This window comes from Bombina bombina, chromosome 4 (genome assembly GCF_027579735.1).
Source record: "Bombina bombina isolate aBomBom1 chromosome 4, aBomBom1.pri, whole genome shotgun sequence".
In the NCBI taxonomy this organism is placed as follows: domain Eukaryota; kingdom Metazoa; phylum Chordata; class Amphibia; order Anura; family Bombinatoridae; genus Bombina; species Bombina bombina.
In genome coordinates this window covers 888,717,291-888,734,282 of record NC_069502.1, presented here as the reverse complement: position 1 = coordinate 888,734,282, position 16,992 = coordinate 888,717,291, and the positions used below count along the sequence as shown (strand labels likewise).

At 39.8% G+C, this 16,992-nt stretch overlaps 1 protein-coding gene across 2 annotated transcripts in view; it reads right to left on the bottom strand.

The window, feature by feature from the left end:
* Nucleotides 1–16,992, bottom strand: part of STXBP5 (syntaxin binding protein 5) — a 1,442,716-nt gene that overhangs the window by 183,567 nt on the left and 1,242,157 nt on the right. For both annotated transcript variants that reach the window (XM_053711794.1, XM_053711795.1), the window contains exon 16: nt 8,805–8,974. In XM_053711794.1, the coding sequence (XP_053567769.1) occupies nt 8,805–8,974 (170 nt within the window). The remainder of the gene's footprint in view (nt 1–8,804; nt 8,975–16,992) is intronic.

The window sequence follows — 16,992 nt, the reverse complement described above, 5'->3', positions numbered from 1 at the left end:
AAAAGGTGTGCTTCTCAAAAAAATTAAATAAAATAATGCCAACAAAAGACAATCTCAGAGAACAATAGTCTCCTCTTAACCCCTTAAAAAACAGCGACATACGCTGTACGTCAGCTGTCTGTTGAGCTTAGAGAACTTTAAAGGGACAGTATACAGCAATTTTCATATAACTGCACGTAATAGACACTACAATAAATAAGAATATGAACAGATACTGATCTGAAAATCCAGTATAAAAACTAATTTAGGAGCTCCCAGTTTGGCACTGTTGAAAAGGTTAGCTGGAACACCCACTGAAATGGGCTGGAAAGCAAAAAGAGCAGACACTCCCCCTCCCCTGCATATAAAAATTGGAAATTAACAACAAAATATAAGCAATTTCTCTTGGCCCATACCCTGGGTAATACTTACCCGGTGAGACCCCCTCTCCAGAGGGACGTGGACAGAACTATCCACTGCCCTCATTTACCATAAAAGCTTCCAGTGGGACACCACCCCTTCCTCCTCCTAGAGAGGTCCAGTCAAAACAGGTGAACCAAGCAAAGGGAGGGAGCCTGGTAAGAGTTACCCAGGGTATGGGCCAAGATATAGAAACTGCTTATATTTTGTTGTTAATTTCCAATTATCTTGGGCCCCTGATAATACTTACCAGTGAGAGAATACAGAGCAGCAATAAAAGAAAGGGTGGGAAAGAAATAAAAACATTGATATAAACTTCCATAAAGATGAAACTGAAGACAAAATCTTTCGACCAAACCTAGCAGAAGCTGATAGGCAAACAACAAGTTTTAAAAATAGAAACAAAGTTCCCTTTTTTCTGTAAGCCATAGAGAACATCTGTACAACCAAACCAAAGATGGTAGGTCCAGAAGGAGCCTGACCTGACGAGAATATGATAAACCCTCTGGAACTTGTTCATTCTATTACTTGTTTGAACTTAAAATAACTTGAACAAACCAAATAAAGATGGTTGACCTTGCGAATGTCTACCCAAAATGAGGACCTTGTAACAAAACAAAGAAAAAAACAGCTACAGGAATTGAGACTTCTAGCAGAAAACTAAAAACAGATCACAACCTAGAGGTTAAAATGAGTTAATTCAAAACCCCTGCTTATCAGGACTGAATGAAGGAAAAAAGAATGTCTTGACTTCAATAAATGTCAACATTGGTAACAGTTCTCAAGATTATTCCATTATGATAAAATAATAAGGTATGACAATATCACACAAAGTAACTACCATTCTAAACATCACCGGTGTTGAAATAACATAATTTATGCTTACCTGATAAATTCCTTTCTTCTGTTGTGTGATCAGTCCACGGGTCATCATTACTTCTGGGATATTATCTGCTCCCCTACAGGAAGTGCAAGAGGATTCACCCAGCAGAGCTGCTATATAGCTCCTCCCCTCTACGTCACCTCCAGTCATTCGACCAAAGACCAACGAAAAAGGAGAAACCAAGGGTGTAGTGGTGACTGAATTATAATTTAAAAAATATGTACCTGCCTTAAAAAACAGGGCGGGCCGTGGACTGATCACACAACAGAAGAAAGGAATTTATCAGGTAAGCATAAATTATGTTTTCTTCTGTTATGTGTGATCAGTCCACGGGTCATCATTACTTCTGGGATACCAATACCAAAGCAAAAGTACACGGATGACGGGAGGGATAGGCAGGCTCATTATACAGAAGGAACCACTGCCTGAAGAACCTTTCTCCCAAAAATAGCCTCCGAAGAAGCAAAAGTGTCAAATTTGTAAAATTTGGAAAAAGTATGAAGCGAAGACCAAGTTGCAGCCTTGCAAATCTGTTCAACAGAGGCCTCATTCTTAAAGGCCCAAGTGGAAGCCACAGCTCTAGTGGAATGAGCTGTAATTCTTTCAGGAGGCTGCTGTCCAGCAGTCTCATAGGCTAAACGTATTATGCTACGAAGCCAAAAAGAGAGAGAGGTAGCAGAAGCTTTTTGACCTCTCCTCTGTCCAGAATAAACGACAAACAGGGAAGAAGTTTGGCGAAAATCTTTAGTTGCCTGCAAGTAGAACTTGAGGGCACGAACTACATCCAGATTGTGTAGAAGACGTTCCTTCTTTGAAGAAGGATTTGGACACAAGGATGGAACAACAATCTCTTGATTGATATTCCTGTTAGTGACTACCTTAGGTAAGAACCCAGGTTTAGTACGCAGAACTACCTTGTCTGAGTGAAAGATCAGATAAGGAGAATCACAATGTAGGGCTGATAACTCAGAGACTCTTCGAGCCGAGGAAATAGCCATTAAAAATAGAACTTTCCAAGATAACAATTTTATATCAATGGAATGAAGGGGTTCAAACGGAACACCCTGTAAAACGTTAAGAACTAAGTTTAAACTCCATGGCGGAGCAACAGTTTTAAACACAGGCTTGATCCTAGCTAAAGCCTGACAAAAGGCCTGGATGTCTGAATTTTCTGACAGACGCCTGTGTAACAAGATGGACAGAGCTGAGATCTGTCCCTTTAATGAGCTAGCCGATAAACCCTTTTCTAAACCTTCTTGTAGAAAAGACAATATTCTAGGAATCCTAACCTTACTCCAGGAGTAATCTTTGGATTCACACCAGTATAGGTATTTACGCCATATTTTATGGTAAATCTTTCTGGTAACAGGCTTCCTAGCCTGTATCAGGGTATCAATAACCGACTCAGAAAACCCACGTTTTGATAAAATCAAGCGTTCAATTTCCAAGCAGTCAGCTTCAGAGAAGTTAGACTTTGATGTTTGAATGGACCCTGAATCAGAAGGTCCTGTCTTAGAGGTAGAGACCAAGGCGGACAGGATGACATGTCCACTAGATCTGCATACCAAGTCCTGCGCGGCCATGCAGGCGCTATTAGAATCACTGATGCTCTCTCCTGTTTGATTTTGGCAATCAATCGAGGAAGCAGTGGGAAGGGTGGAAACACATAAGCCATCCTGAAGTTCCAAGGTGCTGTCAAAGCATCTATCAGAACCGCTCCCGGATCCCTGGATCTGGATCCGTAGCGAGGAAGTTTGGCGTTCTGGCGAGACGCCATGAGATCTATCTCTGGTTTGCCCCAACGTTGAAGTATTTGGGCAAAGACCTCCGGATGAAGTTCCCACTCCCCCGGATGAAGAGTCTGGCGACTCAAGAAATCCGCCTCCCAGTTCTCCACTCCCGGGATGTGGATTGCTGATAGGTGGCAAGAGTGAGACTCTGCCCAGCGAATTATCTTTGATACTTCTATCATTGCTAGGGAGCTTCTTGTCCCTCCTTGATGGTTGATGTAAGCTACAGTCGTGATGTTGTCCGACTGAAACCTGATGAACCCCCGAGTCTTTAACTGGGGCCAAGCTAGAAGGGCATTGAGAACTGCTCTCAATTCCAGAATGTTTATTGGCAGGAGACTTTCCTCCTGACTCCATTGTCCCTGAGCCTTCAGAGAATTCCAGACAGCGCCCCAACCTAGAAGGCTGGCGTCTGTTGTTACAATTGTCCAGTCCGGCCTGCTGAACGGCATCCCCCTGGACAGATGTGGCCGAGAAAGCCACCATAGAAGAGAGTTTCTGGTCTCTTGATCCAGATTCAGAGTGGGGGACAAATCTGAGTAATCCCCATTCCACTGACTCAGCATACACAATTGCAGCGGTCTGAGATGTAGGCGTGCAAAGGGAACTATGTCCATTGCTGCTACCATTAAGCCGATCACCTCCATGCATTGAGCTACTGACGGGAGTTGAATGGAATGAAGGACACGGCATGCATTTAGAAGCTTTGTTAATCTGTCTTCTGTCAGATAAATCCTCATTTCTACAGAATCTATAAGAGTCCCCAAGAATGGCACTCTTGTGAGGGGAAAGAGAGAACTCTTCTTTTCGTTCACCTTCCATCCATGCGACCTTAGAAGTGCCAGAACTAACTCTGTATGAGACTTGGCAGTTTGAAAGCTTGAAGCTTGTATCAGAATGTCGTCTAGGTACGGAGCTACCGAAATTCCTCGCGGTCTTAGAACCGCCAGAAGGGCACCCAGAACCTTTGTAAAGATTCTTGGAGCCGTAGCCAATCCGAATGGAAGGGCTACAAACTGGTAATGCCTGTTTAAGAAGGCAAACCTTAGATACCGGTAATGATCTTTGTGAATCGGTATGTGAAGATAAGCATCCTTTAAATCCACTGTGGTCATGTACTGACCCTCTTGGATCATGGGTAAGATTGTCCGAATAGTTTCCATTTTGAACGATGGAACTCTTAGGAATTTGTTTAGGATCTTTAAATCCAAGATTGGCCTGAAAGTTCCCTCTTTTTTGGGAACCACAAACAGGTTTGAGTAAAACCCTTGTCCTTGTTCCGACCGCGGAACCGGATGGATCACTCCCATTAATAATAGATCTTGTACACAGCGTAGAAACGCGTCCTTCTTTATTTGGTTTGTTGACAACCTTGACAGATGAAATCTCCCTCTTGGGGGAGAGAATTTGAAGTCTAGAAGGTATCCCTGAGATATGATCTCTAGCGCCCAGGGATCCTGGACATCTCTTGCCCAAGCCTGGGCGAAGAGAGAGAGTCTGCCCCCCACTAGATCCGGTCCCGGATCGGGGGCCCTCGGTTCATGCTGTCTTTGAGGCAGCAGCAGGTTTACTGGCCTGCTTGCCCTTGTTCCAGGACTGGTTAGGCTTCCAGCCTTGTCTGTAACGAGCAACAGCTCCTCCCTGTTTTGGTGCAGTGGAGGTTGGCGCTGCTCCTGCTTTGAAATTCCGAAAGGGACGAAAATTAGACTGTCTAGCCTTAGCTTTGGCTTTGTCTTGAGGTAGAGCGTGGCCCTTACCTCCTGAAATGTCAGCAATAATTTCTTTCAAACCGGGCCCAAATAAAGTTTGCCCCTTGAAAGGTATATTAAGTAATTTGGACTTAGAAGTTACATCAGCCGACCAGGATTTTAGCCACAGCGCCCTGCGTGCCTGAATGGCGAATCCTGAATTCTTAGCCGTAAGTTTGGTTAAATGTACTACGGCCTCCGAAATGAATGAATTAGCTAGTTTAAGGACTCTAAGCCTGTCCGTAATGTCGTCCAGCGTAGCTGAACTAAGGTTCTCTTCTAGAGACTCAATCCAAAATGCTGCCGCAGCCGTAATCGGCGCGATGCATGCAAGGGGTTGTAATATAAAACCTTGTTGAACAAACATTTTCTTAAGGTAACCCTCTAATTTTTTATCCATAGGATCTGAAAAAGCACAGCTATCCTCCACCGGGATAGTGGTACGCTTAGCTAAAGTAGAAACTGCTCCCTCCACCTTAGGGACCGCTTGCCATAAGTCCCGTGTGGTGGCGTCTATTGGAAACATCTTTCTAAATATTGGAGGGGGTGAGAACGGCACACCGGGTCTATCCCACTCCTTAGTAACAATTTCAGTTAATCTCTTAGGTATAGGAAAAACGTCAGTACTCGCCGGTACCGCAAAGTATTTATCCAACCTACACATTTTCTCTGGTATTGCAACAGCGTTACAATCGTTGAGAGCTGCTTTGGGTGCAAGAGAATGACTGGGGGTGACGTAGAGGGGAGGAGCTATATAGCAGCTCTGCTGGGTGAATCCTCTTGCACTTCCTGTAGGGGAGCAGATAATATCCCAGAAGTAATGATGACCCGTGGACTGATCACACATAACAGAAGAAAAATAGTTTCTGGAACAATGAATTCAATGAGAGGCCAGATAGAAATAAAACTAAGAAGGATCCAAAAGTAAGAACCCGGGATTAAATTGTAAATTGGGTATGGACCAAGACTTGAAAAGATTGCATAACCAAGAGATCTAAAGCCTCAGATGTTGGAGCACAAGCATCTTACAAAAAGACCAACACTTTTTAATTAACTGAGATATAATCTTATTTGAAGAATACCAACAGACAGCAGAATATCTGCTATAAACATTATATTGGACCATCCAAAAGAAAAAACAGATCAAGAATAGAAAAATACAACAAGTTGTAGGTTTACAGAGTATAAACAAAACATTAAGAAAAAAATAAATAAACTTCAGTTAACAGACACTTTCAGCAGCCAAACATTAAATCTAAAATTCTAAATATGAAAATATCTATGGGAGTTTGTCCACCTTAGCACTAGGCACCAGTCCCCAAATTCACCTCCAGGCCGCCCCAACAGAAACAGGCAAAACAGCCATGTAAAAATAATCAGCTAATTGTTCACCTGTGCCCCAAAAAAAGGAGGCCCACTTAGGTAAGCCAGAAAATAGGCCCATAAATCAGTGCCCCAGAGGAAACTAAAATCTGCATGACAAAAGAGAAGGATTACAAATGTTATCTTTTCCTTAAAAATTCTCTAGTAGATCAGGAAAAATAGAGAAAACACATATATAAGAGTGAATTCTTAAAACAGAGTATCCAATCCTAGGGCTTGACATTTGGAAAAAGTAGATATATTGTAAAATTGACAAAAGAAACTAGAAGTCTAGTAGATTCATATATCGAAGATTCCATTTGTCCACAATCCTTACAAACTAAATTGTAGACTTAGTAATTTGTTGTAAAGACCTACTCCCTCCAAAGGAAGTCTGTGCTAAAATACATAAAACTTTAAATATGAATGGCTATCAGAAACTTGCATTGAGCCTGCAAAAATGTATAATAAAGTTCTCCTTCAGGATTAAATGACTTCTTATGTCATTGCAAAATGAACCAATTTGGCTCTATCAGGATAGACTTCCGACAGATTATAAATTCTGAATTCACAAAAGAAGAGCGTCCTTTATATAACTGAAAAGGGAGAATGCAGTGAAAGAAAAGCCAGCCGTTTCTAGAAATAACAGATCAAAATACTGGAAAATATAACCCCCAGCTATTAAAAAAACTTCTTATGAACTGAAATTTTGCGTTTCATTTCAAAGATTCTTAGGGAGTTGAAATATAACAGCGCAAAAAATGAAAAATCTAGTTAAAAAATGTCTCCAAGTTGGAAAGTTGCTTGCAAGCAGAGGCAAGTGAGCAAATGAATAGGATTTAAAAAACATGAAGAGCTGAAAAGGAAAACCACCTCTCTTGTCCCTAGTTTGGGACAGAGAATCTTAATCTTGAAAAATGAAGAGAAAAATAGACCCTTGCCCTATACAGGCGGGTTTAATGTTGCAATTGAAACATGCAACCAGTTATTGTAAGTGACAGGTCTGAAAATAATATGACTAGAAAACAGTGCCCTGTACCAAAAATTATAATAGGATACAGAAAAATTGTGTACTCTGGATCAGACCACAGACTAGGTTGCTATCTTCAAAACGTACTCATGAAGTAATTATGTAGAAAGAATCTAAATTCTGATTTTTCTTGCCTATAAAGAAACATTAGTTTTGTGTAATAAACTTTTTTTTTCCCAGTGTTGTTGCAAACACTTAAACCATATTTATGTCAAGCATAACCATTTATGTTTTTCAAAAAGTCAAGGATTAAATTAATTTCTAAAACATAATCAGAGTAAAAATAGTGGAGCCTTAAAGGGACAGTTTACTCAAAACTTCTCCCCTTTAATTTGTTCCCAATGATCCACTTTACCTGCTGGAGTGTATTAAATTGTTTACAAGTATTTCCATTACCCTTATATTGGCATTTGAAATAGTTTATTTAGCCTGTGGTATCCCCACCCATCCTGAAAGTTTTTGGCCTTAAGGCCAAGCTGTGTAAACACAGCCAGTAGAAGAAACTACACTCCCAGTGGGTTATAGAAGAAATAAAATAAAATGTTAATTTTCCATTGTTCTCTCTAAGTATTGGTGATTGATTTACAGACGGATGTAAGACAAAGAAGCAGGTATATGTACACAATGTGATAAAGTAATGAGATCTGATTATACCTACAAGCTCAACCCATTTTATTAGGTTGTGGCTTCAAAACACAAAATCAGCTAATTCATGTACACAAATAAGCCTTAAAAAAAGTAAATCTCATACATTTTATACTCTGCAGCTGGTAAAAAAAGTAATTGGAAACACATTAAGGGAAAACAATTTTATAGTATACTGTCCCTTTAAGGCTATTATTACCAGATCTGTAGAAGCCATAAATTTAGCAAAAATGTTAAAATAACTAGTACATAGTTTGTCAGAGAAAAAAATAGTTGCCCCTGATTCATCCTGGGCTGTAATGGGTTAAGGCTGAAGCTTAGGTTGATCACTCTCACAATCCATGATAATGCCGGATATACATAACATATGTGGCCTCCGCTACGTCCTTTACCAATGACATCACGGCAACAAGGTGGCCCCCACAAGGAAACCGTAGGGAACAGTTTTTCACCGGCTATCGCCACAACAGTGACCGCGATCACAGAAAAAATGGCATCAGACAGCTGGGAAGATCACCAGCTCTAGCCAAGGTAAGCCATCCAAGGAAGGGAATATTTTATAGCCCAGAAGAAAAGCACAGAGAGGGACTCCTAGCCCTGTCCACCTAGCAGGCTGGACAGAACTAGGAGGAGGAAGGAGTGGTGTCCCACTGGAAGCGTTTATGGTAAATAAGGGGAGTGGATAGTTCTGTCCACACCCCCTCTGGAGAGGGGGTCTCACTGGTAAATATTACCAGGGGGACCAAGATAAGACCCTTTAAATAAACAGAAGCAAGATGGAGTAGGCAGACAACAGTCTACCTCTTAAACTTTGGGGCTTGATTAGGAGTCTGAAAATTAGCACAATGTTATTTAAAAATAAGCAAAACTATATATTTTTTGGATCCACACAGTATATCATGGTCAAGTATCCCTTAAATATTTGCCTAATTTGCTGAAATACTCACCTTAAACAAGGTACATTATCCCGTATTCCATCAGAAGAACTGCTGCTTGTGGACGGATGAGATTGAAGAACAAGGGGTTGAGAGTTGGGACCACCACTTGGGGTTGGCAACTGTTCAATATCCGGGGACTCTAGATCATTTATTTCATATAGTAACCGGACTTCAACCATCTGCAAACAAAAAGGCACCAACATTAAAAATAATAGAATACTTTACTTACATTTGGTTATATATATTATTTAGTATATTCATAACTATATACTGCCATATAGAGTGTACACAACTGCTTTTCAACAAAGGTTACCAAGAGAATTAAGTTAAAGGGACATTAAACATTTTTTTCTATTGTGATTTAGATAGAGCAGTGAATTTTAAACAACTTTCCAGTTTACTTCTAATATCTATTTTCTTTTTTTAAGTATCCTTTGTTGAAAAGCATACCTAGATAGGCTCAGGAGTTGCTGATTGGTGGCAGCACATATATGCCCTATGCTATTGGTTTACACATGTACATAGCTGTTTTTTCAGCAAAGGATACCAAGATAATGAAGAAAATATAAGTCAATAAGAAAGTATTTAAAATTGCATTCACTATCTGAATCAAAAAAGAAAAAATGTTGAGTTTCATGTTCCTTAAAGGGACAGTAAAGTCAAAACTAAACTTTCATGATTCAGATAGGGCATGCAATTTTAAACAACTTTCCAATTTACTTTTATCATCAAATTTGCTTTGTTCCCTTGATGGTATTTTTGAAAAGCTAGGCTCAAACTGATTTCTAAACTATTGAAAACCGCCTCTTAGCTCAGAGCATTTTGAAAGTTTTTCACAGTTAGACAGTATTAGTTCATGTGTGTCATATAGATAACATTGTGCTCACTCCCGTGAAGTTATTTAGGAGTCTTCACTGATTGACTACACTGCATGTCTGTCAAAAGCACTTAGATAAGGAGGCTGTCTGCAGAGGCTTAGATACAAGGTAATCACAGAGGTAAAAACTATATTAATATAAGTATGTTGGTTATGCAAAAACGGGGAATGGGTAATAAAGGGATTATCTATCTTTTTAAATAAGAAAACTTTTGGTGTAGACTGTCCCTTTAAATTTGATAATAGAAATAAATGTAAAAGTTATTTTTTTTTAATTATAGTCACAAAAGAAAAAACATAATTTATGTAAGAACTTACCTGATAAATTCATTTCTTTCATATTAGCAAGAGTCCATGAGCTAGTGACGTATGGGATATACATTCCTACCAGGAGGGGCAAAGTTTCCCAAACCTCAAAACGCCTACAAATACACCCCTCACCACACCCACAAATCAGTTTAACGAATAGCCAAGAAGTGGGGTGATAAGAAAAAAGTGCGAAAGCATAAAAAATAAGGAATTGGAATAATTGTGCTTTATACAAAAAAATCATAACCACCACAAAAAAAGGGTGGGCCTCATGGACTCTTGCTAATATGAAAGAAATGAATTTATCAGGTAAGTTCTTACATAAATTATGTTTTCTTTCATGTAATAAGCAAGAGTCCATGAGCTAGTGACGTATGGGATAATGACTACCCAAGATGTGGATCTTTCCATGCAAGAGTCACTAGAGAGGGAGGGATAAAATAAAGACAGCCAATTCCGCTGAAAAAATAATCCACACCCAAAATAAAGTTTAAATTTTATAATGAAAAAAACTGAAAACATAAGCAGAAGATTCAAACTGAAACAGCTGCCTGAAGTACTTTTCTACCAAAAACAGCTTCAGAAGAAGAAAACACATCAAAATGGTAGAATTTAGTAAAAGTATGCAAAGAAGACCAAGTTGCTGCTTTGCAAATCTGATCAACCGAAGCTTCATTCCTAAGGAAGTAGAAACTGACCTAGTAGAATGAGCTGTAATCCTTTGAGGCGGAGTTTTACCCGACTCGACATAAGCATGATGAATTAAAGATTTCAACCAAGATGCCAAAGAAATAGCAGAGGCCTTCTGACCTTTCCTAGAACCGGAAAAGATAACAAATAGACTAGAAGTCTTTCGGAAATTCTTAGTGGCTTCAACATAATATTTCAAAGCTCTAACTACATCCAAAGAATGCAATGATTTCTCCTTAGAATTCTTAGGATTAGGACATAATGAAGGAACCACAATTTCTCTACTAATGTTGTTGGAATTCACAACCTTAGGTAAAAATTCAAAAGAAGTTCGCAACACCGCCTTATCCTGGTGAAAAATCAGAAAAGGAGACTCACAAGAAAGAGCAGATAATTCAGAAACTCTTCTGGCAGAAGAGATGGCCAAAAGGAACAAAACTTTCCAAGAAAGTAATTTAATGTCCAATGAATGCATAGGTTCAAACGGAGGAGCTTGAAGAGCCCCCAGAACCAAATTCAAACTCCAAGGAGGAGAAATTGACTTAATAACAGGTTTTATACGAACCAAAGCTCGTACAAAACAATGAATATCAGGAAGATTAGCAATCTTTCTGTGAAAAAGAACAGAAAGAGCAGAGATTTGTCCTTTCAAGGAACTTGCAGACAAACCTTTATCCAAAACATCCTGAAGAAACTGTAAAATTCTCGGAATTATAAAAGAATGCCAGGAAAAATGATGAGAAAGACACCAATAAATATAAGTCTTCCAGACTCTATAATATATCTCCCTAGATACAGATTTACGAGCCTGTAACATAGTATTAATCACAGAGTCAGAGAAACCTCTTTGACTAAGAATCAAGCGTTCAATCTCCATACCTTTAAATTTAAGGATTTGAGATCCTGATGGAAAAAAGGACCTTGCGACAGAAGGTCTGGTCTTAACGGAAGAGTCCACGGTTGGCAAGAGGCCATCCGGACAAGATCCGCATACCAAAACCTGTGAGGCCATGCTGGAGCTACCAGCAGAACAAACGAACATTCCTTCAGAATCTTGGAGATCACTCTTGGAAGAAGAACTAGAGGCGGAAAGATATAAGCAGGATGATACTTCCAAGGAAGTGACAATGCATCCACTGCTTCCGCTTGAGGATCCCTGGATCTGGACAGATACCTGGGAAGTTTCTTGTTTAGATGAGAGGCCATCAGATCTATTTCTGGAAGTCCCCACATTTGGACAATCTGAAGAAATACCTCTGGGTGAAGAGACCATTCGCCCGGATGCAACGTTTGGCGACTGAGATAATCCGCTTCCCAATTGTCTATACCTGGGATATGAACCGCAGAAATTAGACAGGAGCTGGATTCCGCCCAAACCAGAATTCGAAATACTTCTTTCATAGCCAGAGGGCTGTGAGTCCCTCCTTGATGATTGATGTATGCCACAGATGTGACATTGCACGGAGTTCCAAAATATTGATCGGTAATCTCACCTCCTGAGATTCCCAAACCCCTTGTGCCGTCAGAGACCCCCACACAGCTCCCCAACCTGTAAGACTTGCATCTGTTGAGATTACAGTCCAGGTCGGAAGAACAAAAGAAGCCCCCTGAACTAAACGATGGTGATCTGTCCACCACGTCAGAGAGTGTCGTACAATCGGTTTTAAAGATATTAATTGAGATATCTTTGTGTAATCCCTGCACCACTGGTTCAGCATACAGAGCTGAAGAGGTCGCATGTGAAAATGAGCAAAGGGGATCGCGTCCGATGCAGCAGTCATAAGACCTAGAATTTCCATGCATAAGGCTACCGAAGGGAATGATTGTGACTTAAGGTTTCGACAAGCTGATATCAATTTTAGACGTCTCTTGTCTGTCAAAGATAGAGTCATGGACACTGAATCTATCTGGAAACCCAAAAAGGTTACCCTTGTCTGAGGAATCAATGAACTTTTTAGTAAATTGATCCTCCAACCATGATCTTGAAGAAACAACACAAGTCGATTCGTATGAGATTCTGCTAAATGTGAAGACTGAGCAAGTACCAAGATATCGTCCAAATAAGGAAATACCACAATACCCTGTTCTCTGATTACAGACAGAAGGGCACCGAGAACCTTTGTAAAAATTCTTGGAGCTGTAGCTAGGCCAAACGGCAGAGCCACAAACTGGTAATGCTTGTCTAGGAAAGAGAATCTCAGAAACTGATAGTGATCTGGATGAATCGGAATATGCAGATATGCATCCTGTAAATCTATTGTAGACATATAATGCCCTTGCTGAACAAAAGGCAGGATAGTCCTTACAGTTACCATTTTGAATGTTGGTATCCTTACATAACGATTCAATATTTTTAGATCCAGAACTGGTCTGAAGGAATTCTCCTTCTTTGGTACAATGAAGAGATTTGAATAAAACCCCAGTCCCTGTTCCAGAACTGGAACTGGCATAATTACTCCAGCCAACTCTAGATCTGAAACACATTTCAGAAATGTTTGAGCCTTCGCTGGGTTTACTGGGACACGGGAAAGAAAAAATCTCTTTGCAGGAGGCCTTATCTTGAAGCCAATTCTGTACCCTTCTGAAACAATGTTCTGAATCCAAAGATTGTGAACGGAATTGATCCAAATTTCTTTGAAAAAACGTAATCTGCCCCCTACCAGCTGAGCTGGAATGAGGGTCGCACCTTCATGTGGACTTAGGAGCTGGCTTTGATTTTCTAAAAGGCTTGGATTTATTCCAGACTGGAGATGGTTTCCAAACTGATACCGCTCCTGAGGATGAAGGCTTTTGTTCCTTGTTGTGACGAAAGGAACGAAAACGATTATTAGACCTAAATTTACCTTTAGATTTTTTATCCTGTGGTAAAAAAGTTCCTTTCCCTCCAGTAACAGTTGAGATAATAGAATCCAACTGAGAACCAAACAATTTATTACCCTGGAAAGAAAGGGAAAGCAGAGTAGACTTAGAAGACATATCAGCATTCCAAGTTTTAAGCCATAAAGCTCTTCTAGCTAAAATAGCTAGAGACATATACCTGACATCAACTCTAATGATATCAAAGATGGCATCACAAATAAAATTATCAGCATGTTGAAGAAGAATAATAATGCTATGAGAATTATGATCTGTTACTTGTTGCGCTAAAGCTTCTAACCAAAAAGTTGAAGCTGCAGCAACATCCGCTAAAGATATAGCAGGTCTAAGAAGATTACCTGAACACAAGTAAGCTTTTCTTAGAAAGGATTCAATTTTCCTATCTAAAGGATCCTTAAAGGAAGTACCATCTGCCGTAGGAATAGTAGTACGCTTAGCAAGAGTAGAGACAGCCCCATCAACCTTAGGGATTTTGTCCCAAAACTCTAATCTGTCAGATGGCACAGGATATAATTGCTTAAAACGTTTAGAAGGAGTAAATGAATTACCCAAATTATTCCATTCCCTGGAAATTACTTCAGAAATAGCACCAGGGACAGGAAAAACTTCTGGAATAACTACAGGAGATTTAAAAACCTTATCTAAACGTTTAGATTTAGTATCAAGAGGACCAGAATCCTCAATTTCTAATGCAATTAGGACTTCTTTAAGTAAAGAACGAATAAATTCTATTTTAAATAAATATGAAGATTTATCAGCATCAACCTCTGAGACAGAATCCTCTGAACCAGAAGAACCATTATCAGAATCAGAATGATGATGTTCATTTAAAAATTCATCTGAAAAATGAGAAGTTTTAAAAGACTTTTTACGTTTACTAGAAGGAGGAATAACAGACATAGCCTCCTTAATGGATTTAGAAACAAAATCTCTTATGTTATCAGGAACACTCTGAGTATTAGATGTTGACGGAACAGCAACAGGTAATGTAACAGTACTAAAGGAAATATTATCTGCATTAACAAGTTTGTCATGACAAACAGTACAAACAACAGCTGGAGGAACAGATGCCATAACTTTACAGCAGATACACTTAGCGTTGGTAGCACCAGCACCAGGCAGCGATTTTCCAGAAGTATCTTCTGACTCAGTTTCAACGTGGGACATCTTGCAATATGTAATAGAAAAAACAACATATAAAGCAAAATTGATCAAATTCCTTAAATGACAGTTTCAGGAATGGGAAAAAATGCCAGTGAACAAGCTTCTAGCAACCAGAAGCAAGAAATAATGAAACTTAAATAATGTGGAGACAATAGTGACGCCCATATTTTTTTAGCGCCAAAAATGACACCCACATTATTTGGCGCCTAAATGCTTTTGGCGCCAAAAATGACGCCACATCCGGAACACCGACACTTTTGGCGCAAAAGAACGTCAAAAAATTACGCAACTTCCGGCGTATGACGCCGGAAACAGAAAAAAAAAATTTGCGCCAAAAAAGTCAGCGCCAAGAATGACGCAATAAAATTAAGCATTTTCAGCCCCCGCGAGCCTAACAGCCCACAGGGAAAAAGTCAAATTTTAAGGTAAGAAAAAATTGATTTATTCATATGCATTATCCCAAATACAGGGAGTGCAGAATTATTAGGCAAGTTGTATTTTTGAGGATTAATTTTATTATTGAACAACAACTATGTTCTCAATGAACCCAAAAAACTCATTTAATATCATAGCTGAATAGTTTTGGAAGTAGTTTTTAGTTTGTTTTTAGTTATAGCTATTTTAGGGGGATATCTGTGTGTGCAGGTGACTATTACTGTGCATAATTATTAGGCAACTTAACAAAAAACAAATATATACCCATTTCAATTATTTACCAGTGAAACCAATATAACATCTCAACATTCACAAATATACATTTCTGACATTCAAAAACAAAACAAAAACAAATCAGTGACCAATATAGCCACCTTTCTTTGCAAGGATACTCAAAAGCCTGCCATCCATGGATTCTGTCAGTGTTTTGATCTGTTCACCATCAACATTGCGTGCAGCAGCAACCACAGCCTCCCAGACACTGTTCAGAGAGGTGTACTGTTTTCCCTCCTTGTAAATCTCACATTTGATGATGGACCACAGGTTCTCAATGGGGTTCAGATCAGGTGAACAAGGAGGCCATGTCATTAGATTTTCTTCTTTTATATCCATTCTTGCCAGCCACGCTGTGGAGTACTTGGACGCGTGTGATGGAGCATTGTCCTGCATGAAAATCATGTTTTTCTTGAAGGATGCAGACTTCTTCCTGTACCACTGCTTGAAGAAGGTGTCTTCCAGAAACTGGCAGTAGGACTGGGAGTTGAGCTTGACTCCATCCTCAACCCGAAAAGGCCCCACAAGCTCATCTTTGATGATACCAGCCCAAACCAGTACTCCACCTCCACCTTGCTGGCGTCTGAGTCGGACTGGAGCTCTCTGCCCTTTACCAATCCAGCCACGGGCCCATCCATCTGGCCCATCAAGACTCACTCTCATTTCATCAGTCCATAAAACCTTAGAAAAATCAGTCTTGAGATATTTCTTGGCCCAGTCTTGACGTTTCAGCTTGTGTGTCTTGTTCAGTGGTGGTCGTCTTTCAGCCTTTCTTACCTTGGCCATGTCTCTTAGTATTGCACACCTTGTGCTTTTGGGTACTCCAGTGATGTTGCAGCTCTGAAATATGGCCAAACTGGTGGCAAGTGGCATCTTGGCAGCTGCACGCTTGACTTTTCTCAGTTCATGTGCAGTTATTTTGCGCCTTGGTTTTTCCACACGCTTCTTGCGACCCTGTTGACTATTTTGAATGAAACGCTTGATTGTTCGATGATCACGCTTCAGAAGCTTTGCAATTTTAAGAGTGCTGCATCCCTCTGCAAGATATCTCACTAAAACTCGCCAAAGGAAAGGAAGTTGCCTAATAATTATGCACACCTGATATAGGGTGTTGATGTCATTAGACCACACCCTTTCTCATTACAGAGATGCACATCACCTAATATGCTTAATTGGTAGTAGGCTTTCGAGCCTATACAGCTTGGAGTAAGACAACATGCATAAAGAGGATGATGTGGTCAAAATACTCATTTGCCTAATAATTCTGCACTCCCTGTATGAAACTGACTGTCTGAAATAAGGAATGTTGAACATCCTGAGTCAAGGCAAATAAATGTTTGAATACATATATTTAGAACTTTATAAAAAAAGTGCCCAACCATAGCTTAGAGTGTCACAGAAAATAAGACTTACTTACCCCAGGACACTCATCTACATGTTGTAGAAAGCCAAACCAGTACTGAAACGAAAATCAGCAGAGGTAATAGTATATATATAAGAGTATATTGTCGATCTGAAAAGGGAGGTAAGAGATGAATCTCTACGACCGATAACAGAGAACCTATGAAATAG